This window comes from Mastigoproctus giganteus, chromosome 6, assembly GCF_048544385.1.
Source record: "Mastigoproctus giganteus isolate SK-2022 chromosome 6, ASM4854438v1, whole genome shotgun sequence".
Lineage (NCBI taxonomy): Eukaryota > Metazoa > Arthropoda > Arachnida > Uropygi > Thelyphonidae > Mastigoproctus > Mastigoproctus giganteus.
In genome coordinates this window covers 208411294-208438257 of record NC_143580.1, presented here as the reverse complement: position 1 = coordinate 208438257, position 26964 = coordinate 208411294, and the positions used below count along the sequence as shown (strand labels likewise).

The 26964-nt window shown below is 35.8% G+C and overlaps 1 protein-coding gene across 4 annotated transcripts in view; it reads right to left on the bottom strand.

Moving 5' to 3' along the window:
• LOC150084913 (poly [ADP-ribose] polymerase tankyrase-like) overlaps window positions 1-26964 on the bottom strand; it is a 1170388-nt gene that overhangs the window by 1050160 nt on the left and 93264 nt on the right. For 2 of the 4 annotated variants that reach the window (XM_090376701.1, XM_090376703.1), the window contains exon 1: window positions 22319-22534. The exons of the other annotated variants lie outside the window; for them this stretch is intronic. In XM_090376701.1, the coding sequence (XP_090232827.1) occupies window positions 22319-22344 (26 nt within the window). In that variant the 5' untranslated portion in view covers window positions 22345-22534. Of the gene's footprint in view, window positions 1-22318; window positions 22535-26964 lie in introns of those variants that run through there. 4 annotated transcript variants of the gene reach the window in all.

Here is a 26964-nt window from a genome sequence, read left to right as displayed (position 1 = left end):
TGGGGTGGAGGGAATGCCAAAAACTTTGCTCTAGAAATAGCGAAACATGAGTTTCACCGCTTGATGCCTCCAATAAGCAAAGTGGTGGTACTGCAGTGGTATATGGGAAAAAGCAAGCAATAAATATTATACAGCTGTAATTAAACTTTAACTTCAATAAAGTTAAAATCTTAATATTTATGTGATAAGAAGGTAACTAGTTTTTTTGTTATGAAAACCCCAAACACAAAAAGTATTAGAACTGATAGTACTTAATACTGCATATGGAATAAAGGTTGAGAAGGTGAAAGAAGATACCTATTGACATTAGACTTGAATTCTTGTAGATTATAATTTTAAGGGAATCCATACAAAGAAAGGTTGTTCCAGAAAATGGAAGTTGAAGGAATAAATCAGAAAGAAAAAAAATTGGTTCAGTGAGTTTGCAGTTACACATAAAAGGCTGCTGACTGGCTGTAGAATGCATTGAAACTAGTTTAGAAGAGAAAAGGAGAGTTATAGAAGCTCATTCGGAGGAATGGTGGCATGGAAATATCTACAGAAAATGCATGCAGCAAAAAAAGAACATCTATGAGATAGGATGGAGAGAATTTGTAAGAAATGAGTCATAAATTTAATCTAACTGCCCTCTTTTGAATGGAGCCTAGAAGTGTGAGAAAGGTTGTGGTGGCACTGCCCAGATGTGGGAAAAATATTCCCTGATAGGGCAGATTTCCGATTTGTACAGAATGAATGGCTGTGTAGAAGAAATATTGCCAAGGGCGAAACCCCAGTTTTATTAGATGAAGAGGAAGCAATATTTGTGATGAACTTATGCCAAGAGAGATTAAAAGTCTCGGTAAAACCTAATAGAGATATATGATCTTATCTAGAAATCTGGATTTCGTCAAGCATAAACATAGGAACAGAAGAATCATTTTTGTAAGATATAAGACAAAACTGAGTCATTTTGCATCTATATTCACACGAGCAATTCTTTATGGAAGTGGATGCCAGAAGTTTCTCAAACTAAAATGAGCAGCTAAATAATTTTGTAATAACTGAGATGAAGGTGGAAGAGAATTTATCAAAGTTACACATAAAAAAGACACCTGGGGTGGATGGGATCTAGCCAATTATATTAAGGTAGGCAGCAAAAAAGGAGGTAAGCAAACCATTAGCCATAATTACAAAATCACCTTTGGATTTGGGAAAGTACCCTGTGGACTGGAGATGTGCAAATGTATACCCAATTCACAAAGGATCAAAGGGTAACATGATTAATCACACTCTTTAGCGTAACTTATGTTCCGAGGTAAATAATGGAGTCTCCAGTTAAAGAAGTGATGCAAGACCATCTAGACAGGAGTGCTGTTATACTTCAGTCACAGCATGGGTTCATTAAAGGGAGATTTTATCTGGGCAATTTGATTGGATGCTACGATGCAGTGACAAAGGAAATGGACGCAAAAAGTAATTTTCATATCATATACTTGGAATTCAGTAAAGTTTTTAATACTGTTGCACATAAAAGAATGCTATACAAATTGGAGCAGTGTGGCATTATATGCAAGTTACTGCTATGGATAAAAGAATGATTGAGTGGACACAGCGGTTATCAAAGGACACTGTTCTTCGTAGACTAGTGTTATTAGTAGAGTTCCATAGAGTTCATTCAATGTTGGGCCCACTGTTTTCTGTAATGTTATTCATGAAGGTATATCAGGCTTAATGTCTAAGTTTGCAGAGAAGAAAAAGGTATGAACAATGGCAGTAATCAAGGTATGATATTGCGACAAGATCTAAAAACATTAGGCAGATGGGCTGAGAAGTGGCACCTGAAGTTTAACAATGACAAATGCAAGGTATGCATATGAGTAACAGTAATCCAGAGTAAAGTAATGTACCAACTGCATGGTAATACCCTGAACAGTAATAATCTAAGGAGAGAATGAAAAGGACTAGGATATAACTATGTGGTCAGACATGAACTTCTCTAGGCAGTGCAGACAAGCTGCAAGGACAGTTCATGAGGTTTTGTCAATGATATACAAGAATTTTGCTAGCAGGGATAAGGAGCGATTATCCCATTGTATTAGACAATGATTAGGCTACATCTTGAGTACTGCATACAGGTCTGAAGGTGTCATTTTAGGATGGATGTACATTTACTGGAATAGTTGCAGATAAGGACCACGAGATTGGTAAAGGGAACAAAAGGGTCTTATCAAGAAAGGCTTCAGTTCTGGAAATTGTAGAATCTCAAGGCTAGGTACCTGTGAGATGATGTGAGTAAGGTGTTTAAGGCTTTGAATGAATTGAGCAAGCTCAATGCTGATGGAATTTCTCCTCTTTCTTGAATCACACAGAATGGGACATAAATTCAAATTGAGGAAGGATGGTTGAAGGACAGACATGGTGAAGTTTGCCTTGGGCCAGCAAATGGTTCACTGTTGGATAATTTTTTTGGCTGATGCTCTATAAACTTGCATTCTTAAATCATTTGCCAATACTAACTTGTTTTTTTTATATGTGTATTTTTCTTTCTCACCTAATTTTGTTATAATCAGCAGGACTCTTTATATGTCATCTGTACTGCCGCCAGACTATCTGTTTAGATCAAAATATAATTTTCACTCCCATATTTAAGAACTGCTTTTGACGTTATGTAACTTTCGTTTAGTTACTGTAGTCATCTGCTTTTTTATTATCCCTTTCATTCTATTTGCATCATAGATTCTGAATCATCCTTAGATAAAGTGGTGATTGTGATGTAATGTGATGAAACTTGATCTATTATTTTTTCAATCAAGTTCTATATTTACTCTTAGAACATTATTTAAACAAAACTCCGCTGATTTTGTCTGTCTTTGTCATTTTGTATTTCTTAGTTATTTTGTTCAGTGATCTGCTACAATTTGAAGTTCATCTTTTAATTAAGCAATTAAACTTGGTCAGCTGCATCAAGAATAGTATGGATTTAATTTGAAGCTACTTGAATAGACATTTTTTTTTTTTTTTTTGGAAACCACTAAGTGGAACTTTATTGATTTAAAATTGTTTTTTTCCCTCTTGATTTAAGATTAGCAATGTAGTATTTATTTGTAATTCCCTGATTAATTTGATGCATTTGTTCTTTACTTGGCCCCTGTAACTGCCTAAAAAACCACAGTCAATTTCTGTATATTGTGTTGTATCGATAAGAAAATTCAAATTTTGCTGCCACTGTTTTAGTATTGATATAGGAGATTTCTACATAGCACTGTAATCTGTATTAGAAGAGGCTTATAAACTTTAATTTAAAGCAATACATAAATGTTTTAATAATTTAACTTTATCATGTAGTATATAATGTACGACTGAGGCCACCATAGCCAAGTGATCAGCAGCAGGAGTGCAGTAGCACAAGCTCTTTGAGTAGACTGGGGTTCACGATCCTGATTGCTAAATACAGTCAATCTGCCAACCTGCACTAGACCAGCATGGCAGATTATGGTCAATTTCCCTCAGCATGAATTTTTCATAGATAAATTTTTCATTTTTCATTCTGCAGTCGATAGATAATGACTGTAGATTACCTTCATGTAACATACAACATTAATATTCATAAGACTTTTTGTATCGGTAAATCGGCGTAAATATAGTATCACAAATTTATTATCTATTATAACAACAAAGAACTTCAAAATGTAACAGTATATCATAATACATATAACTTAAACTTCACAGGCAATGTAAAATACATATAAAGTAAACTGACTGATGATATATTAAGGATTCCTTATGTGCTGTGAGGTAACAACTAGATCATAAGTCTAGCGTAGCTTAATTTTCAGCACTCACCTCATAGTAATCCACTTGGTTTGATGAAACTTATAACAGGTACATAGTAGTTATAAAACTTTTAAATTCCGATTAGTAGCTATTCATAACTTAGTATAATTATGAATTTAAAAAAATAAAAAAATAATGAGCTTTAAAACATGTTAAAATTTGAATAAGAAAAGAAAAAGGCACATTCCATTCTATAGTTGTCTCATTAAATTCATATATTAAAAATTAAAACAAGATAAAAGCTAACAGCCGCGCATGAGCAACTTTCGAAACTGTCCTCAGTTAGCTTTAGTGGAAAGAGACAAACACGCAAAGTATGTTATATACTGGTTAAGTTCCCGAAATGCATTTCAGTGCACGTGAAAACTTTATACAGGCTAAATTCCAAATAGGGGAGAAGTTGATTGGAACTTTCATGTTTAATATGTAGGACGATGTGTGGCGCTTAAACCACTCAATAACAAGAGCCTCGTGTTGAAGAATTTTATAACTAAAATTCAGTTTAACTACTGTAAGAGCTGAATCAATGCTGGGATATGATTACAAAATTGAACATGTTGTATTAATTCTGTACTCAATAAATTATACTGAAGCTATTAAAGTGGTAGTAGGCACACGTGTGTTAGAAATTTTTGAAGTCCCAAATTTAGCTATTGTACTACCAATGTAACATGCTTGACAATCTGACTGACATCTAATCAAATACAGTCCATTCTGGTTATTTGGGACACATCGAGACTAGTGCATTTTGGCCTGATTAAGCGGCTGCTCCAATTATCCGAAGTTTCACGTAAATAGTTAAAAATACAATGTACCCCCCCTTTACAATTGGTTCACTGTACAATCAAATTATGTTACGACAAACTCAACATAGTAAAGTACCCTTCACTATACGATGTGCAGTAAGCGCCAGTCATTGTGATCACGTTTGTGAATTGAATTTTAATTCTATTAAACAGCGATTCTAATTAGCGAAAATAGGAGGAATATTATCCACAGGCTATAAAAGCAAAGATATATTAAGCACAAATTTACCCTTTATTACTTTACCAATTAAAAAATTAAATGATACGTGAAAATCGGAAGAATATACGTGATAACCAGAATAATTAATACGTACTGTAATATGTACATACGAACTAGTTGACATTTCTGTTCACTGACATTTGTGGGTGGGGGTTAAAATTTAAAACAGTAAAAAGATAAGCAATCAATAACAAAGAACACGGCACACACAAATTGCAAGTAATACGATACGCGCAAGTGAGAACGGAGTAACGAGTTACAAAGCTTTAAAAACAGGAATGAATAGAAGATCTGAAAATAAATTTTTTTATATTATTGAAGATTTCATGGAAGTGTAAACACATTTCTCCATAATAACCCACAGAATTCCAAATGTCGGTATTATCCAAAATTCAGTAAGATCGAGTTTACTGTCTATTTATGATAGATTTCACTAACAGAAAAGCCCAATAAACAGTTTTTACTGTTTTATGGTTGTGACCTCCAGAATTTCGACCAAACCACGTGGTATCGTCAGAGACAATCGTAGGGTAATCTCCAGTGCTACCATCTCCTGCCCCAATTAAACAAGGTAAACCTTGGCTATTTTCTCGATTGATTTCTGTTTTTTAAGATTTGCCCCAAATAAACGGCTGCCCCGATTAACCGGTGGCCAAAATAACTGGAATCCACTGTATATAATGTTATTATAATCCTCTGTATGAATTAAATTTAGAACCTAATTTATTATAAGATGTAAATACTAACTTGATATCTGTATTCTTAATAATGTGTCAAAGCCGTCTAGCATATTGTTGATGGTACAGAAGGATGATAAGGAGTCTGGGTATCCTTATTCAAATGGTTATTAATGTTGTCAGGACTATTAATACATTTCTACATAGCACTGTAATCTGTATTAGAAAAGGCTTATAAACTTTAATTTAAAGCAATTCATAAGTTTTAATAATTTAACTTTATCGTGTAGTATATAATGTACGACTGAGGCCACCATAGCCAAGTGATCAGCAGCAGGAGTGCAGTAGCACAAGCTACTTCCTATTGGATATTTCCTATTGATAAATGTTTTAGTGAGGTATTGCAATTCTGTGGATAGATCTGCTTGTGTGTGACTATATTTAATAGCATTATATATCTGATTATAAAGAACTACTTTTTTGAATGTATAGAGGATGGTGTGAGTAGTAATGTAAGAACTTCCCTGTATGTGTGTCCTTCCTGTATATTTTGGTGCCTAAGATTGTACCGATTTTATATATAGCGAGATTTAGAAAATTAATTTTATTATCGGTTTCTACTTCGAGGATAAATTTCAGTCTCTCATTACATTGTATTAATGTATTAAAATAAAGTGTCAGCAGTTTTATTACCTAATAAAAGGACGTTGTCTGCGTATCTCATGTACAATTTGATACCAAGAGGAAAAGGTTGAAGTACTTTTTCTTCAATAGAAGCGAGGTAGATTTCGGATAAAGGGGGCTGAAATACCGAGGCCCATAGGAAGGCCAAAAATTTGTTCATATATATTATTTTGAAATCTAAATTGCTTGGCATTAAGTAACAGTGACGTGAGTGAGCTCTAAAATTTCGTTAACATTTAAATCAGTATGTTTTGTCAAAGTGCCGTCTTTAGTTAATGGTTCTTTAAGAGCTAATAACGTGGTTTCGATGTGCACGTTTGTACTATATACAAACGTCTCCCTATAGGAGACAAAGTCAGAATGTCATTTTCAGATACAGTCACAGAAGTTATATGTTCGTGTGCCTGCTTAGTGTTGTATACCCTAAACCGAGAAAATCTCATTAGAGGTGAAATAATTTTAACGAGGAATATGGATAGATTAGCTAGCATAAATGGACTGTTTAAAGGAAACATTAGGTCTCAAAGGGTAATCTTGTTTATGGAGTTTAACTTTTTTTTTTTTTTTTTTTATGAAAACCCCAAACACGAAAGGTATCAAAACCTATAGTACTTAGTACCGTGCATGGGTTGAAGGAGAAGTATGGGGGGAGGGGAATGCCGGAAACTTTGCTCTAGAGACTAAACATGGGTTTCACCACTTCAAGCCTCCAATAAGCAAAGTGGTGGTATTTCACCGGTTGATGAAAGTCATCTACCACCTCCGAGCTCTATTCCAAAAATATGTGGAAATATATTACTGTGAATACCTATCTGTTGGAGGGTGTGTAAATTAAATTGTTTATTAGCTCTGAGTTTCCTTAAGATCCCATCAAGTTTATTTTTAAGTTTGTTAATATTAAACGTGTTGTAAACTCTGTATGCAGTGGGCAAATTTGGGGATTATATCGTGTGTGAGACATTTCTTTAAAAATGAGATATGGAGTTTATTGGAAAAGTATTTAACTAATAGTCTAGTAAAATGGAGTTTCATATCTATCTATCTATGTCTATCTTTTCCACATTTTCTCAAATGCATTCAGATTTGTACAATAGGAAACTCCATTTTATTAGACTATTAGTTAAATACTTTTCCAATAAACTCCATATCTCATTTTTAAAGAAATGTCTCACACATGATATAATCCCCAAATTCGCTCATATCTGTATCAAAAATACTATTAAGAAATACCCTTTTATTATACACCAAGCCTCTATTGTCATAATAAAAACCAAATTCCGAAAAAGATACAGAGACAAATTTCTCCTTTTAGATCAAATACATACCTTTAGTTCAGACTTAAAAGGGAACTAATCCCCACGACTTGGTACAATTACGTGGACCAGAACAATTGAATTCAGGCAACTTTAAGTTACATTACACAAAAACACACCAAGAAACGGGATATACTTACAAAAAAATACAAAAATATCGCAAACAACTCGGTTGTTAACATTTCTACGCAAACGTTTTCTCCTAATGAACTTTCTAGTTTAGGATATGGATTTAATTTTGCCATTAACAGCAATCACTATCCAGTTAAAGGTGCCATGATTGAAGTACAAACTCAGCTTGATAACCACCTGGATAAATATAGCATCATACATGAAACCAATGCTGTTTTTAACACCCAATTAACTAGCAAACTTAATATTCATCAACAACAATTCACCCACATACGAGACTTCATGAAAAATCCCAACATTATAATACAAAAGGCAGATAGATAAAGGCAACACTATCACAATCATGGACAAAAATACCTATATAGAAAAAATGTCTTTGTATGTCATTGAGTCTGTCAGACTCAATGACATACAAAGTTTACAGCATGTTTAATATTAACAAACTTAAAAATAAACTTGATGGGATCTTAAGGAAACTCACCCTCCAAAAGATAGGTATTCGCAGTAATATACTTCCACATATTTTTGGAATAGTTAAACTCCATAAACAAGATTACCCTTTGAGACCTACTGTTTCCTTTAAACAGTCCGCTTATGCTAATCTATTCATATTCCTCGTTAAAATTATTTCACCTCTAATGAGATTTTCTTGGTTCAGGATATACAACACTAAACAGCACAGGAACGTATAACTTCCGTGACCATATCTAAAAATGATATTCTTGCATCTTTCGACGTTGTCTCCCTGTATACAAACGTGCATATCGAAAACTAGCTCTTAAAGAACCATTAACTAAAGACGACACTTTGACAAAACGTACTGATTTAAATGTTAACGACATTTTAGAGCTCACGTCGTCGTCGTTATCATCATCATCAGCCATTTTCAATCCACTGCACGATGAAGGCTTTTCCAGCAACTTTCCAGTTCCTTCTGTTTTGAGCACTGGACATCCATTTACTACCCACAAACTCATCAATTTCATCTATCCATCTCCTTTGTTGTCTTCCAGGTTTTCTTCTAGCTCCTCTTGGGTACCATTCTGTTATTTTCTTAGTACATCTGTCATCATGTCTTCGAGCTATGTTTCGTGCCAAGGACCATTTTAGTTCTTTAGTTTTGATAAGAATGTCCTTTACTTGAGTTTCCTGCCTAATCCATGTGTTTCTCTTCTTATTTAACAGTCTGATTCCCAATATAATTCGTTATATTCTTCGCTGTGTAGTTCTCAGCTTCTCTTCCATTCTTTGGTGAGTGCCCAAGTTTCACTTCCATAGGTCATGGTGAGAAGTATACATGGGTTCGTTATTTTACGTTTCAGACAAACTGGGATATTGCTCTTCAGTATTGACTATATTTCCTGAATGCTATCCATCCAAAATTTATACTTCTCTTGATTTCCAGCCATTTATCATTATTACAGCTAATAACTTGTCCCAGATAAGTATATGACTCCACCTTTTCAATTACTGCTCCTTCATTCATTATTTCCCTTTCTGTGGCATACTTGTTCATCATTACTTTTGTTTTAGCTATATTCATCTTTAGTCCAAAATCCTTACTAACTGTGCACAACTGATTAAGATTTTCCTCTAATTCTTTGGGATCGTGGCTTATGACCACAATGTCATCTGCAAATCGTAAATGGTTTAGGTACTCTCCGTTCACATTGACTCCTTTCTGCGACCAGTCTAATCTTCTGAAAGCTTCCTCAAGGGCAGCAGTAAACAGCTTCAGAGATATTGTCTCTTTGTCGAACTCCTTTCTCGATTTTAAATTTCCTACTGTTTTTATCTAGTCTAATAAAGGATGTAGCATTCTCATATATTTTCTTCAAAATTATATGTGGGGTATCTATGACTTGTCTTTCCAGTGCCCGAAACATTGCCTTATGCTGTATGGAGTCAAATGCCTTTTCATAATCCACAAATGCCAGGCATAATGGTGTTTTATATTCATTTGCTTTCTCCATTAGCTGTGATATTACGTGAAGGTGATCCATTGTTGAGAATCCTGTCCTAAAGTCAGCTTGCTCTTTCGATTGATTCTGATCAAGTATTCTTTATAATCTGTTAGAAAGAATACTTGATCAGAATCAATCGAATCAGTTTTTGTGTTATGTCTCTTCCTCCCAATTTTAACAACTCTACAGTAACTTCATCTTCCCCCGAGGCTTTCTGATTCTTCATTTTCTTCAACGCATGTTCTACCTCATCAGGAAGAATATCGGGTATGTCGTATGTGTTGCTAATTTGCAATCATCTTCCCCACTGCTGGCATCATTCCCTTGCTCCTTGTATAATTCTCTATAGTAGTCTTCTGCTATTTGAATTAAGCCTTCTCTGCTGTAATAAGTACACCATTGCCATTCTTCAGTTTCCATATCATTTGTCTTTCTGTATTACTGCTCATGGCTGCTGATTTAAATATTTTGTTTTCTCTTAATGCTTTGTTCTACTTTTCTTGTGTTAAATTTTCTTATGTCCTCTCTGAGTCTCTTTCTAAAAGCTTTGCATAACTCAGTATACTCAATTTTCTCCTTGTCAGTGTTTATCTTGCTCTTCATTTTTCACCTTCGGTTCATCATAACAAGTGTTCCTTGAATAATTTTTTCTTCCTTGGATTTCTTTTTCCCTATAGGTTTCTTGGGCTTTATCACTTTAGAAATTTGTAATATTTCTCATCGATATCATGGTCCTGAGCAGACTGCAGAAGCTCAAACTTGTTCTTAAGTTCCAGTAAATACTGCTTTTTCTCCTCTTCTGTTATCTCAAAGACCTTTGTATTATTTACTCGAGTCAGTTTTTTTCCTTTCCTACATCTATATCAAGTGTACATCTTACCATTCTGTGATCACTTCCAACATTTACCTTATTCAGGATGGTAACATCATTCACAACATATCTTCTGTTAGTGAGGATAAAGTTGATTTCATTAGTTGTTAATCCATTTGGACTCTTCCATGTCCACTTTCTGTTCACCCTTTTCTTGAAAAAAAGAGTTCGTTACTGACAATCCTTAAGATTCTGCAAATTCCACAAGTCTTTTGCCTCTTTCATTTCTTTCACCAATTCCAAAATTTCCTATAGTTCCCCTTTCTGCACTGTTTTGTCTTTTTCCAACCTTAGCATTGAAGTCCCCCATAATAATAGTGTAGTGGGTTTTCTGCTCATCTAGAAGACTCTCAATTTCAGTGTACATTTCTACAACCTCTTCATCATTATGGCTCGATGTACCTCTTAGAAATCTTCAGTATTAGTCTTGACACCCTTGGTGATGTACTTTTGAATTCCAAAATGTTGTTTTTTAAATCTTTATGGAACAGAAACCCAACTCCACCTTCACACCTTTCACTGTTTCCATTGGTGTACAGCAGATTTCCACTTGATAAACTTATACGTGATTCATTTCTTCTTCTTGTTTCAGCCAAACCGATGATATTTCAATTCACATTTTCTAATTCCTTTTCCAGCTCTAGTATCCTGTCTTCACCGACGAGTGAAGACAGGATATTAGAGCTGGAAAAGGAATTAGGCCAAGTTCAGTTTCCATGCATAGCAGACTGGTCGTACCCAGAGATTCTTAGCTCCCTCTGCTTCCACTCTGATCCTCTCGCTGCCATAAGAGGGGGAGTGAAAGCCGCTGGGGACTGAGGGCCATTTGTTTTGTTGTGCTGTCATATGCTGGAGGGTTTGGTCTTTTCCTCTTCACGCTGACCACGATTCACGTTTCACGCCTCTTCATGAGACCTACTGTTTCCTTTAAACAGTCCGCTTATGCTAATCTATTCATATTCCTCATTAAAATTATTTTACCTCTAATGAGATTTTCTTGGTTCAGGATATACAAAAACAGGCACACAAACGTATAACTTCCGTGACTATATCTGAAAATGATATTCTATAATTTTATAACTACTATGTACCTGTTATGTTTCATCAAACCAAGCAGATTACTATGAGATGAGTGCTGAAAATTAAGCTACGCTATACTTATGATCTAAATATAATGTAAACTTGTTAGGAAATACAAAATAGATATATCATAAGCTCAATATTACAATATATATACAGGTAGCCCTCATTTTGTTGTTTGTTTTTTTTTTTTTTTTTTTTAGGAGCATTAGCAACTAAGGCCATATTGCTCCGGGAATATGCGGTGGTCATTCCCTGACCTTATTGCATCCTCCGTATTCGGTCATCACGGGCTCGAACCCTGGTCTAATCAAGAAGCGTGTGCTACGCACTGCTGCTCCTGCCCACCTGGCTACGGAGGCACCCCCCTCATTTTGTGCCGGTACGATTTGTTCTGATTCGCAATATCTCCAGTCACTAACCACAAGGCCAGTTTTACTTTTATTTATTTATTTTTGCAATTTTTTAATTATTTGTTTGCACTTTTTTAAATTTTTTATTATTTTTTTGCAATTTTATTTATTTTATTTTTTACAATTTTTTTTATAAATTCAAAGTATAACAGCATCGTACTGTACTATATATCGTGCACTGTTCACGTGATCAAGGACAATCTGAGCCAATCAGCAATTAGCCCATCCATATTACAGCCAATCACAGATGAGAAAGCTTCACCGTCCTCAAAGTAGCCACTGGTGGATGTCGGTGGTAAAGGACCATGCGGTGAAGCACTCAGTTGGCTGTTGTTTACACCATTTACACATGTTGGAAATTTATTGCACTAACATTTTTTATTAATTGTGCTATTAGTAAATTAAATAATAATTAACTAGGGGGACTTCGCCCACTGCTCGAAGCACTTGCTTCTTTTGATAAAATAAAATCAAATACTTACAGAAGCTTTCGACACTGTGTGTCTCTCTTCCTAACTATGAATACATAAATACATTACACATGGAAATCAAGAATGGTACCGCGTGGTCATGCTAGATAAACAAAGCGCATGCATGAAGTTTATCTAGCATAACCACCCTAAAACAGAAGCTTGTTTTACCAACACAGTAAAACAAGCTTCTGTTACATATTTTAGTATTTGTTACACATTACTACATAACCCACATTCCTTTTCTCCCATTGGCTGAATAAATATCACTAGGAGGAAAATTATTTTAATGTACAGAAAGACAGTGGTGATAGTCGTGTGCAGTTTTTGCCAATCGTGTTAAAAGTTTTTAATTTAATAGAATAAAGAGACGCTATAAAATCATGTCTGGTAAAAGAAGTTCGATGAATCCTAGTACAGATGAAAGTGTGAAAAGGGCACGTCGCTCAATCACATTGGAAAATAAGCTAGAGGTTATTCGGAAGATGGAAGCTGGTGAAAGCTGGCCTAATGTAGGGCGATGAATATGCCTCCGTCGACTATTACCACAATTATGAAGAATGCTATAAAATAAAACAATCGACGCAAAGTGGTAGGTAAAATTTTTGGTGCCCGGAACCTAACCCTGTGATTTCCCATTGACTCTGTGATATAAAGGATTCCATTTGTGCTGATTCCATTTGCACTTGTCCCCCCAGGAGCCTACCCCTGCGTAAATAGAGGGCTACCTGTATTCAATAACGTAAACTTCATAGCATAACTGGTGCATGCGTAGTGATTTTATTGTATTAGGTATACAAGTTTAGTGTACATTTTTAGTTATATGAAATCTGAACAGAAATCATGCTTCACAGCAGAGCAACAAAGCAAAAGGCTCATGGTATTGGGAGTATCAACACTCGAGATAGAACTATGGGGGGGGGTCAATTTTTGGAATTTGGGAATTTTTGCCATTAATAATTGAATGGATAAAAAGATGATTAAGTGAGAGAAGAAAGAGAGTGGTAATAAATGAATACTGCTCTTCATGGAACAAAGTCATTAGTGGAGTCCCCAAGAGTTCTGTGTTGGGCCCAGAGTTTGTTCTTTTGAATATTTATCAATGATATTGATGAAGGTATATCAAGCTTAACATCGAAGTTTGCAGATAACACAAAAATTGGCAGGGTTGTTAATGACAGTATCTGCTGCAACAGGATCTAGAAAAGTTGGACAGATGGGCTGAGAAGTACCAACTGATGTTTAACACTGACAAATTCAAAGTACTGCTATAGGTAGCAGCAACTCCAGAGAAATGTACCAACTGTGGGGTACTACACTCAGGGTAGTGGAGAATGAAAAAGACCTGGTGGTAACTGTGCAATCAGATTGAGCAGATTATGGGTCATGTCAATGATATACAGGAATATTGCAAGCAAGGATAAGGAGGTGATTATCCCTTTGTATAAGGCAATATTCAGGCCACAACTTGATTACTGCATACAGGTCTGGAGGCCTCATTTTAAGAAGGATGTAGAATTGATAGAACTAGTACAGAGAAGGGCAACAAGATTGGTGAGGGGGAACAACGGGGTGCTCTTACCAAGAAAGGCTTAAAATCCAAAAATTGCAGCATCTGGAGACTAGGCACTTGCAAGGTGTTCTGATTAAGGTATATTAGGCCTTGAATGGTTTGAGTAGGCTCAATGCTGATGAGATTCTTTCTCTTGCTCAGATTACGAACCTGAGGGGGCATTAATTCAAATTGAGGAAAGACAGTTGTAGAATAAATGTGCGGAAATCTGATTTTAGCCAGCAGACGTTTGTTCCAGCAATCAGCAGGTAGTTGATTGCTGGAACAAACTTCCATCTGTTATTGTGGAAGTTGATAGCTTAAATAAATTCAGGGAAGAGCTGGACAAACTTTTGAAGTGAAAGGAAGGGGGTGGGGGGGGGGGGGTTTGGCTGATGCTGCATGAGCTTGCTTTGTGGCATCATATGCCTCTATTAATTCAAATGCCTCTATTAATTCAAATGAATTAATGCTAATTCAAAATGTATGCAGTCACAATGAACATGTGACCTCTTCTGCATCAGCATCTAAAAAATAAATGAAACGTTATTTAATTATTTTCAATGAAACAGATTTAGTTTTGCTGAAAAGATAAGAAAATATATATACATATTATAAACACAAAATATAAACATGAAAATATTAATCTCCGCTATTTTTCTGCATGTGAATTTCAAAATTGTGCACATACACATTTTTAGGTATATAAATGTTACACAAAAATAATACTAATAATTCAAACATAAGAACGAATTTTGCCATCATTGTGTTGTATTGATAAGAATGTTCAAATTCTGCCACCACTATCATAGTACTGATATAGGAGTTATCTGTAGGTTTTTATGTAGTTTTGTAGCAGTGTAATCAGTAACAAGAGGTCTATAAACCATAATTTATAGCAAAACAAACCTTTTAATAAGGTGATTTTATTAAATAGTACACAGTGTAATCTGAAAGAACACAGTTTCTACAGTCATTAAATAAGTGTAATTAGCATAGCATTATTCTTTTCAATCTCTTAATATTGTTTATTGTTTTTTAAATTAAATTTTGCCAAATATCATGCCTCAGACTAGAGCAGAAAAGCGAAGAGCTCGAAGTACCAGGAATGCTTTGGTACAGGGGAGAATTTCCCAAGGCAGTCTCTACATATCAGAATATATGGTATTTGTTGATTGCCTACTGAAGAATGGCCATCTGTATGTGTTACTGCTCAGTGCTTGGGTGCATTTTGAACTTAGATATGCTTTGCAACATGTTAAGTGTGTTATCTGTGCTCTTTATGGAAAGCTACTCTAGCAGGACATCATACAGCCATAGACAATGCCCTTTTGTGCATTCACTGCAAAGAACATGAGGAGGTTAACATGTTATCTGCCTTTAAACATATATACGTAAAACAGCACTACGAGTGATGTGTTGCAAAGTATAGCTGAGTTCAAAATGTACCCAAGGACTAACACATACAAGCGGCCATTCTTAAATGGTCAACCAACAAATGCTGTAAACAAAAGGCACAGGAAATTAACAACTACTCAGTATTGACACACTGAACACTTTGCAGTAATGCCTGGCATCAGAACTGTCTTGATAGATTGCACTTTTTATTGCAACCCACAGATAAAAATCAGTGGGGGCAGTAAGACCAAGTGATGTCAGTGACCAAATTTCTCTGGAAATTAGGAGGACAACAAACACACCACACAGAAACAACATGGGTGTTGCTTTTGCTATGTCATCTGCAAAATTTGCAGAAGACATAGCAGACAAAGACTGGGATAATTGTTAATGGCCAGTGTCAAGCAGCACTCCTTCAGGACGACTTGAACAGTATTCAAGATGCAAAATGCAAACTTACACTTGGGGAACAGCAACTCCAAAATAAATTACACATTTGGTGGTGCTGAGTTAAAAACTGTAAAGAGAGAGATCTGGGAGTTACGATACAAGCATAAGTGAAGTTTTCTGAGCAGTGTAAACAGGCCGCCAGGAAAAACATGGTGTCATATCGATGATTTATCAATTATTACCCTATGGAGTAGGATAATAATTGATAAATATTTATCAATTATTACCAAGGATAGAGACTTCATCTAAAAAAGGTGATTGAGCTTCTTGAAAGGGTCCAAAGACGGGCAATTTGCATGGTGAGATTGGAAAATGGGTAACCAGATGAAGAAAGACTGGTTATGTGGGCTACAGAACTTGGCAACTTAGCACTATAGAAGGGACCTGACTGAGGTTTATAAGGCTTAACATAGATTGTAGGAAGTGCTCTTTTAGCCAGCAAGTTGTTGCCTACTAGAACAAATTGCCTCCATAAGTAGTTGAGGCTGGAAGTTTAAAGAAATTAATGTCAACTAGATAGTTCCAACATAGGGAGGGAAGGTGCATAATTTATATTTTCTTATCTTTTTTTTTTTTTTTTTTTTTGCTGGTGCAGAAAAAGCCTGACTTACAGTTGCACTTTTTGATACTGCTACTATGTTTATGTTAATTTATTCCCATGAATAATTTTTTTTTTATAAAATTCTGAAGATTTGTTCTGATTTACAGCTCAGCACAAAAGTGTTCACTTCTAGAAATGAATTCTAAACTTTTAATTTTTAACCATTTCGTACAAATTTCTGGAATGCTGGGGATAACAGAATGTTGATTTTTTCAATATTCCAAAAATTAAGGCACACGGAACGAGTTATCTCACATTTAGATGCGAGAAAATGTGTTAAGTGCATACTTTGAGTTGATACCCTCAAAAGATAAAAAGAGAGTGATCCATTAAGACCTCAGCCACCCTGCTCAATGCTTGAACCAATGTTCTGGCATCAGAAAAACACAATGACAATCTTTTGCAGGATCATTAATCTACAAGAGTGGGACCAAGAATCTCTGCAGTCACCAACAATACTTATTCTTAGTAGCTAAAGTTTGTGACTCAATTGTCAGGGAAATATACTGTGCAAAGAGATGGAACAGGACTAGGGTATTTAACATTAACAAATGCAAAGTGCTGCAAATGGGTAGAAGTAATCCCACAGAAAAGTATCAACTGTGTGTGTTGGTAGAAAATGAAAAATATCTGGGGGTAATTGTGCAGTCAGATATGAAGTTTTCTGAGCAATGCAGACAAGTTGTCAGAGCTGGTCACGGGATATTGTTAATAATATACAGGAATTTTACTAGTAGGGAAAAGGAGGTAATTATCCCTTTGTATAAGGCAATGATCAGGCCACGCCTTGAGTACAGGTCTGGAAGACTCATTTTATGAAGGATGTTGAGTTGCTTGAGCATGTACAGAGAAGGGCAACAAGATTGGTGAGGAGAACAAAGGGGTCCTCTTACCAAGAAAGGCTTAAGTTCTGCAAATTGCAGCAGCTAGACACTAGGCACCTGTGAGGTAAATAAGGCCTTGAATGGTTTGAGCAAGCTCAATGTTGATGGGATTTTTCAGCTTGCTCAGATTACGAACCCGAGGGGGCATAAATTCAAATTGAGGAAAGACAGTTGTAGAAGAGATGTGCAGAAATTTGCCTTTAGCCAGCAGGTGGTTAATTGCTGGAACAAACTTCCATCTATCATTGTAGAAGTTGATAGCTTAAATAAATTCAAGGAGGAACTGGTCAAACTTTTTGAGGGAAGAGATGTGTGAAACTTTTTTTTTTTTTTTTTGGCTGATGCTATGAGCTCATAACACTTACTTTCTTGCTGCATCACATACCTCCATTACTACTACTACTATTTCTGCAAGGGCTAAAGCAGATGACAGTATAGGACAGCTATCATCTTCCAGAGGTACTAAAGGTGATACTTTTATACACTTTGGCACTAATGATATTAAGAGCAGAAGATCTGAGGATTTAATTTACAAGTACAGAGCAATGCTGAGAAAATGTCAGGAGTTAGAGCTGAAACCAATGGTGTCTCCTATACTACCTAAACACAATGAGAGGGAATACAAGATGAGAACTTTGTTAATCAATTTGGGACTGGAGAGAGTGTGTGTGTGCAAGGATCATGGGGTAGAATATTTCTTAGCATGGTTTGAACAGGAGAGACTTGTTTCTATAGGGATTGGATACATAGAAATAGATTATATGTATTTAGTATTCTATTTAAGACATTCTATGTCTTTAATAGAAATTGTGTAGAATATTTCCTGAGACTGTTGAGCAGTGTGTTAGGTGAGCCAGAAAACGGCTAGCCTGGGAGGAGGAGATGCTAGGAGTATAGTAAATAAATTTGAATTAATTACAGGTTATGTCAAAAATTGTGGGCATTATAGGGATATCGAAGATGTAGTATCATTCAGACATAATGGATGCAGAATTTGAATATGGGAAGTACAATGTGTACAGAAAGGACAGGAGGGTGCTATGCTCAGTTAAGCATATAAAATCTAAGGAAGTGCATTCATTTGATATGGATCGCCAGTGCAACGTTGTGTCAGTCTGGTGTAATATAAGCAGTGGGAAAGCAAAAATAAGGGTAGGAGTGTGTTACAGACCTAATGACTGTAATGACCAACTGTACAGACATATAGAGTGGGCATTAAATCAGAACATCTTATAATGCAGGCCTAACTTTCCAGATATTTGAATGGACTTTGCAGATCGATCACTCACACAGTAGCAAGCCTTTAATGGATTTAATAGATGAGTGTTTTCTATATCAGCATGTTAGAGAAACAACAAGGGAAAGTAATAAGGGAAAAAATGTGATTATCAGCAGTGACACTTCATACATTAAGAATCTGCAGATAATCCACTAGATAGCAATGATCCACTAGATGGCTGTGATCACAATATATTAATGGGAAATTTATTTAAAGATGTAACTACCATCAAGGGTTAAGGGAAAGGGCTTTTGCTTTTGTAAATGTGACTATATCAGTTCCCGACAGTTTTTATATTCTGTGCAGTGGAACTAAAGGATGAAATTACCAACAGATAATTCTAAATGAGAAGCATTAAGGAGACATTACCATATAAGCTATGAGGCTTTTTACACTAACTAAAGGTGCCTCCGTAGCCACGTGGGAAGGAGCAGCAGTGCGTAGCACACACACTTCTTGATTAGACCGGGGTTCGAGCCCGTCACCACCAAATACGGAGGATGTGGAAAGGTCAGGGAATGACCACCGCATATCCCGAGCAATATGGCCTTAGTTGCTAATGCTCCTAAAAACCAAATAACAAACAACAACAAACACTAACTAAGAGATACAGTTCAAGGCACAGACTTAAATGGATGCAAGATGAACTGATGAGACTCGTGGCAGAAAAAGAAAATGTATGGGATGCATATAAATTATCTGCTGATAAAGATACCTACATATATAAACAGTATATATAAATTAGTCTACAATCAAGTCAAAGGAGGTTAGGCAAGCTAAAACAGATCACAAGACTCCAAAGAATGCAAAGAAAAGCACCAAATCCTACTACTTTACATACGTAAACAGTAGAAGGAAGGGTTCTTTGCATCTAGTTCTTTGTGAGGACCTTAGTAGCAAATCAAATTAATCAAGCATGATTAATTTGAACCTTCTAACAAATTAACTTCTCTTTTTAACAAATCGGTGCTGTGATTGCTTATGGCTCCATTCCAATGAAGATGATCTTGCATTACTTCTTTAACTACTGCATCCATTATTTTCTCTGGCACAGAGATCAAAAGCCTGTAGTTCCCACTTCACCCTTTGAAATGCCCTTGAGAACAGAAGACACATTTGCTCCTTCCAATTTGTAGGGACTTCTCCAGAATCTAAGAATGATCTCATTATCATGGTTTAATAATGAGATCATTAGAAGGTTTAACTACTGCTACTTCTTTGAATATAATTTGCTCACTTTATTTGAATATAATTTGCTGTTTTGTTCACTTCCAATTTCAACAATTTCTCTTCCAGCTAACTTTCAGTTATCATAAAATAACTACTACCAATCAGTACTAGATAGACTTCCTATGCAGCTGTTTCTCCATTATATTCAATGTAATATCCAGCTTGAATGAATTTATAATTCCCTGACATGTCTTACATTTCAGGATTATTTCTTAATGGTTTCAGTAGCTTCTGAAATGCAATTTCTCAGTTCATCTTTCATGATAATATATGTAGAATAAACCATGTATTTCATGCAACCTCGCAAAAAAATAATCTAAGGGTATGAAATCAGGTGAGCACAATGGCCACTGCACAGGGCTGTTATGACTAATCTATTGATTATTGTACTTAATATCTCAAGTCAGAAATATCACAGGAAAACAGGGCTGGAGCATAATCACATATAAAGGTAACAGATCATTATTACTAATTTTGCATATTTTTTTATTAATCAATAACTTATGTGAACAAATTCATTATTCATGTAATTTTTTTAAACATAAAAAAAAAAAAAAAAAAACAAGAATTAACTACTATCCATGAAGCAGCAGCCATACTGACTACCTACACAATGTAAGGTTTGTTCGATCAGCATTAGTGAATATGCTATTTATTTTTTGCACACCCCCAACTATCGCCTTTGTTCAAGGGTTCCGTCTAAGCAGGGCCCATCTTGAGGATATGCAGGCCCTAGGCAAAAGTTTTTTGGGGCCCCTGTAAAAATGTTTATTATGAACATGGCCTATCTTCAGAGTATTTGGTCCCTAGTAATATTTTCCGGAGGCCCTACTTTAATTTTTTTTTTAAAAAATAGGGCATAAGGGCCCTCGCAAAATTAGGATTACACAATCAATATAAAAATGCAAAGCAAATAAAGCTGCATATATTTTTTAAAGAAATATATACAATTCTGACATATCAGCGGCATGCACATTTTCACTAGAAGCTACATTACAATTTGAAAGTAAATTTTATTTGGAACACCTAGCACTCATGCTCATTGTTACACTACTGGATATGGCCGATTTTGGCTGTGTCCATTGCCATTTATGGGGCCCCTCAAAGTATGAGACCTAGGCACATTCCTAGTTTGCCTAGGCCTAAGATCGGCCCTGCGTAACAAGGGCTATTAGTAAATAAATAAATTTTCTGTTTATACTCCGGGACGACCAAACGGTCAGAGGAGTTTACAAGATACACAGAATACAAGAAACAGCACCGTATTCAGCAGTCACGGGCTTGAACCCCAATCACTCAAGGAACGTGTACTATCTGTGCACCTGACCACTAGGCTACGGTTCGCCAAACCCTTTCAAAGGTTGGGAAGTCCCCTTGTTTGCGACTATTCATCCATCCCCCCAGAAAAACAGCGAGGTATCAAATTCCAGCTTTTAATAGCAGCAATAGACAGTATTAAAACTTTCATATCAGATATTTAAAAATTTAATTACATTCATTGCTGCTATTAAAAGCATATTTTTACAATTCGCAAGTTTCTTAATATAAAAAGAAATAAATATATCAAAATCTATATCCTATCATTTTGTAAATATTTCCAAAATGATACTTATCTATTCGCAGAACATTAAAGTTTGTGTTCATTTACTCGATATCGTGCCGCCACCGTAGCCAAGTGGGCAGGAGCAGCAGTGCGTAGCATACGCTTCTTGATTATACCGGGGTTCGAACCCGTGAAAACCGGATGCGGAAAGGTCAGGGAATGACATATAGCAATATGGCCTTAGTTGCTAATGCTCCCAATAAATAAACAAACTCGACATCGTAGTTAAGTCCCTACAGAAAGTTGTAGCTTGTCAGAATTAAACTTTATTGCTTTTAACAGAAAATAAAATAATTTTTCATATATAAACATGTTCATTTATTTGTTTACTTGTTTCTAAAATGTGCGCATCCTATATGCATGAACATTCGCATAGGCTGATGTAATCGGCGCTAAAAATGTAAGAAACTCCATTAGTAACTTCTTTGATAATTTTGCCATAATGGATGTTCCACCAGATTCTAACCATCTGAAAACAAAATATTCAGTACATCTAATTAAACTCATTAGTCATTACGATAAATACTCTAGCAGCAACGAAAAGTATCACTTGTAGGACAGGGGGGGAGTCAAAATAACCACGTTTATATTCTTATTTAAATCTTACGTGCCAGAGAAATTCATAAGGTACGACATAAAAATATTTATAATGTCTCGTGTATTTTGTTGTTGTTTCTTCTTTTTCCCGTTCTGTCATGTTATCAAACGAAAGTAGAATTCTCGCACTTTAACACTCCCACAATTCGATGCATTTGCCAGCGCATCAACCATCACCAAGCACTTCGTAATTTGTCTGCTCGTGCCGTTAACTAATTTCTGCATAGTTAAGGTGGTTGGTTTTTTTTTTTTTTTTTTTTTTAAATAAAAGCGAAACTTACATTTGATTGCGACGTGTTCGACGCATATTTGGTCTCTTAATATTCAAATACCATGGCTGCGATCCTTTAAATTATCAACAGGGCGGTGTTCAATATTCACAAACACACATCAGGTTTTGAGAAAAAGATTATCTAGAAGTGTTAGAAACGAATGCGAAAGTACACCACCATATAACAGAATTTACTGAAAATTACTTTTGGCATCGTGGTTATCTAATGCACATCACAAGAGCACGAAACCACATGGAAAAAAAAACAACTAATATACAAAAAGGCTACAAAATACACGAAAAGAATACGAGACTATGGCGCTGTTTCCTACACCACAGCGCAACAGCTTCGCTACGGGTTAGAGTAGAAACGTTCATCATTGGTCGACTAGGTTCCTGCATCGATTGAGTTCAAGCAAGAACACACGTGCGATAACCGTAGAGTGGTTGCCTAGTGACCGTAGCGACTTGGAAGTACGGTTGCTATCAACACTTGCATATTTATAACACTGTAAGAGAATTATAAAACAAATGCGATTTCACAACACAACGAACCCCAAACTTCAGGTTTCTGTTGGAGACAAGTTTCTGTACCTTAAAGAAAAATCTTAAGTAGAGTTTTGCAAAATTAAAACTCAAACTAACTGCCTTAGTGGTTATACTGGAACAAAATATCAACCAAAACAAGAGTACAGTATTTATTTCTTTGTTTATGAAAAGTTGTAAATTTACGAAAATAATAGCTCAGCAGATTCTCACAAATCCTATGAAAGGCTGTCCATATACAGACAGATGTTACAATTAACCATTAATTCTCATCCTGGGTACTGGGATAACCGACCTACCTAATATAAATTGTGTTTTGGATTTTGTGTGTGTGTGTGTGTGTGTGCAGCAGTAGCAATGTTTTATGCCTGTCTCATTATCTCTTAATTTCTCCTATATTCCGACTGTCAGTCAAACTCAATTCTTGCTCCTGTGTAGTCATGTAACAAGCGGCAGCTGGGTCTCCACTACTTATTGTTAAGTTGTTACTGTCCAGTTTTTATTTTTAGTCTGAAGAAAGAGGTGAAAAGCAGATGAGAGCATGTGATTAGGGAGAGGTTCCAGCTGATTCGGATGATCAGTGACTGACATTCAAGGTCGGTAAGATATTTAATGGTCCGCATCCTCTATCCCCTGGGAAGCTATCAATAAGTGCAATCTCGAATTAATGGTGGACCAGTTTGATTCCAACCATCGCAAGTTATCGAGTGACAAAGACTGTCAGAATCACTCCCGTTCAAAAGCATAGTGGGAACCTGCATAAAATAAAAGCTTCCAAAAAATAAAAATAATAAAAATTGTATAAGACATGGAAAGAGTCGAGCATTGCACAAAATCGGATTGTCTTCTCCAGAGCACTACCAGCAATCGGCTTGCAATTAAAATACATAAACTGCAGCCATTATCAACCCACTGCAGAATGGAGGCCTCCTCAACAATTCATGTTGAGGGAAATGGACCATACTGCCGCGCTGGTCCAGTGCAGGTTGGCAGATCGACCATATTTAGAAATCAGGGGCTTCAACCCCAGTCTACTCAAGGAGTATGTGCTACTGCACTCCCGCTCCTGACCACTAGGCTACGGAGGCCTCCTAAAATGCATATCAATGCAAAACCCCAAACTGTTTTACGATACTGAATTTACAGGAATTCCTAAAACCCTGGACCTTGAACTGTGGATGGACCACATTGCATGGTTCTGGAACCCTGCAGCCTCGACTCATCTAAGCAATTTACTTGTAACAACATTCCAAATGTTATGCTAGCCACCATTCGCATCACCAGAGATGCAGCTCATAACGGCTATAAATAGATAACCGGCCTCCGCAACAGAACAACCTTATCTACTGCCACATTTCATGATAGAATGCCTCAGCACATTCATTATTGACCCATTACTATCAATTTGGCCGAATCTTGAAAGAGCACTACTTTCCTCCTCTCTGGAACAAATATGATGTGAAACTGTCCTAAATATCAATCTTCCACTCTCATTAAACAATTCAGGCCAATCACTCACTCATCTAAACTCATGAAGACACTACTCTCGACCATTAACCAATCTTATCACGCCCAGAAACCCCAACAGATTCACTATGGCGTTCACGGAAGACCCACAATCACGAATTAAACATCTATAAGCAGTGCCAATCTCAGAGCACTAGAAGCCAAGGCAGAGTTTGCCATTACATAAGTCGACCTGGAAGTTGCATACAAAGCGTCATATTATGGTTTCATAACAGACCTGTTACCCGACAGAACTATTCTCCTTGCGACTAATCGTTAAGTAACTTCGAGAAAGATCGCTGGAGTTCAAGATAGTTCTCTCCAGAGCATTACTTACAGTAGTTCCATTTGTGAAAGCGAGACAAGTCCACAATCTTTTTCTCTGATGACATTATGCTACAAACTGAGATTCACGCAACCCCAACCACCCACCCCAAACAAAATTACACAAAAGTTGGAGACACACAAGCACGAGGAATTCATAAGGTGGCTGTGATATTCAAGCTCTCAATTCTCTGTAAAGCATACTGCCAAAAACTAAACAAGAGGGCGTGGAGTGTGGGCTCCACCCCTCAAAGACATTTTCAATTCCAAAGCAAACGTAACTACCAGTATTGCTTCTGTAAACGATACATTATAGAAGAAAAAAAATTGTGTGTATAAGAGTACTGGTACACATTTATATAGTAAATGTCGACATGTAAATATTGCGACATGTAAACGTCGCTAAAACATAAACCTCCCTAACTTCTGCCAAAATATTGAAACTACAGAAAAACCTGTTGGATTCAAAACACGGAATGCAGAAGAAACAGCTAAATAAACTTTTTTTTCCCCATTTTGTTACATATAAAACATTGATGCAGTTTTCATTAGTTCTTCAGCGAACCTCACAGATTCGGCATTGTTAAGACCCGATCCTTGCTGGACCTTGGAATTTTCAGGTGGCCATATTACAGTCAGAAAATAGCCGTTAAAAATATTTACTGTTCATTACTGCAACTCAGCGTTCACAGTAGCATAATACAAAGAAAAATAAATATTGCAGAATACAGTACATTATTATAGTCCCCTAGACATTTGTCCAAATCCACCTAATATCACGGAGTTTATGTTATACACAGGCCACTCAGCCACCAGTCGTCACCTAGGATAACTGCTACTTGATGCCCGTCCTTATGAACGTGGAGCTGGGCCCGGGTCTACTATACTGTGTGCTGACTGCGCAAAATTCTCGCACACAGAGTAGTAAGATACGAAGTGGACACTCATAAGCGATAATGTTAAAACGCATAGAAAGTGGCGGTGCCAGTATTGAACCCCTAGAAACAGGCCGGAACGCTGCGAAAAGTTCGTGGAGAATTTTCTACAAAGTTTTGTTATTGCAATGGACAATATATCGAATCACCGATTATTAGTATAACATATTCATAATTAATTATTGTTCCAATACAAAAAAAAAAAAAAAAAAAAAGCTATAAAAGACGGAAGAATAAGGAAATATTAACATAGGTAGAGATAACGGCTAACATTATTTAATGATTATGATAGCCGTGTAGTAGTATTAAATGAAGCCGTTTTCTTCATCATTTGGTCAAATCTACTTTTTTTCCCCTCTTTTTTTTATTCCTTAGAAATGAATTTAATGTATAAGAATACATTAAATTCATTTCTAAAGTATACATATGTTAGTTTATTTCTTTTTTCACATATATATTTAAATGAATAAATTATAATATATACATTAAAATTCAATAATTATTTTAAAATATTTTGAATGGTTTTAATAACATAATGGACAGGCACTGACTAAAATGCAGCCTAGAAGGAGATTAATATGCCACTCATGTGCGCCAGTTACAATAGACATTAATAAATAAAGAATTTTATATACATACTACTGGATTCAGGTGAATCCAGTAGTATGTATATAAAATTCTATGTAAAAATTCATACTACATATAAAATATGTAGTATGAATAATAGCAGGTTTCATTACAGTAAGACCAGTGCCCCTGTCTCACTGTGCTGAAACCTTTTATTATCATCCACCTGAACCCACTAGTGTGTATATAAAATTCTTTATTTATTAATGTCTATTGTAACTGGCAAAGTACTGTCACATATTAATCTCCTTCTAGGCTGCATTTTAGCCTATGTCTGGCCATTATATTTGAAATCATTAGTTATTTGACCTTAACTCCATAAATCTACATCTGGTCACTGACTAATAGTAGTAGTGGCATGTGATGCAAGAAAGCAAGTGTATGAGCTTATGCAGGATCAGCCAAAAAAAAAAAAAAAAAATTACAAAACAATTCCCTCAACTGTTTATATCAATTGACATCACAACACACAAAAAAGACAGACACTTTATAATTCAAATTCTTTAATTTATGAAGTTTCTCATTACATATTTACAAACGGGGAGATGGGACAAACCCCTGATGCCGTTGAACCTGAAAACACTTTACACATGAAAGATATCTTAATTACATGGTAGTCTTCTGTAATTTGAAATAGTAATATCATCACATGAACTGTCCTGTAATATATATATATATATATATATATATATATATATATATATATAACTATAATTTA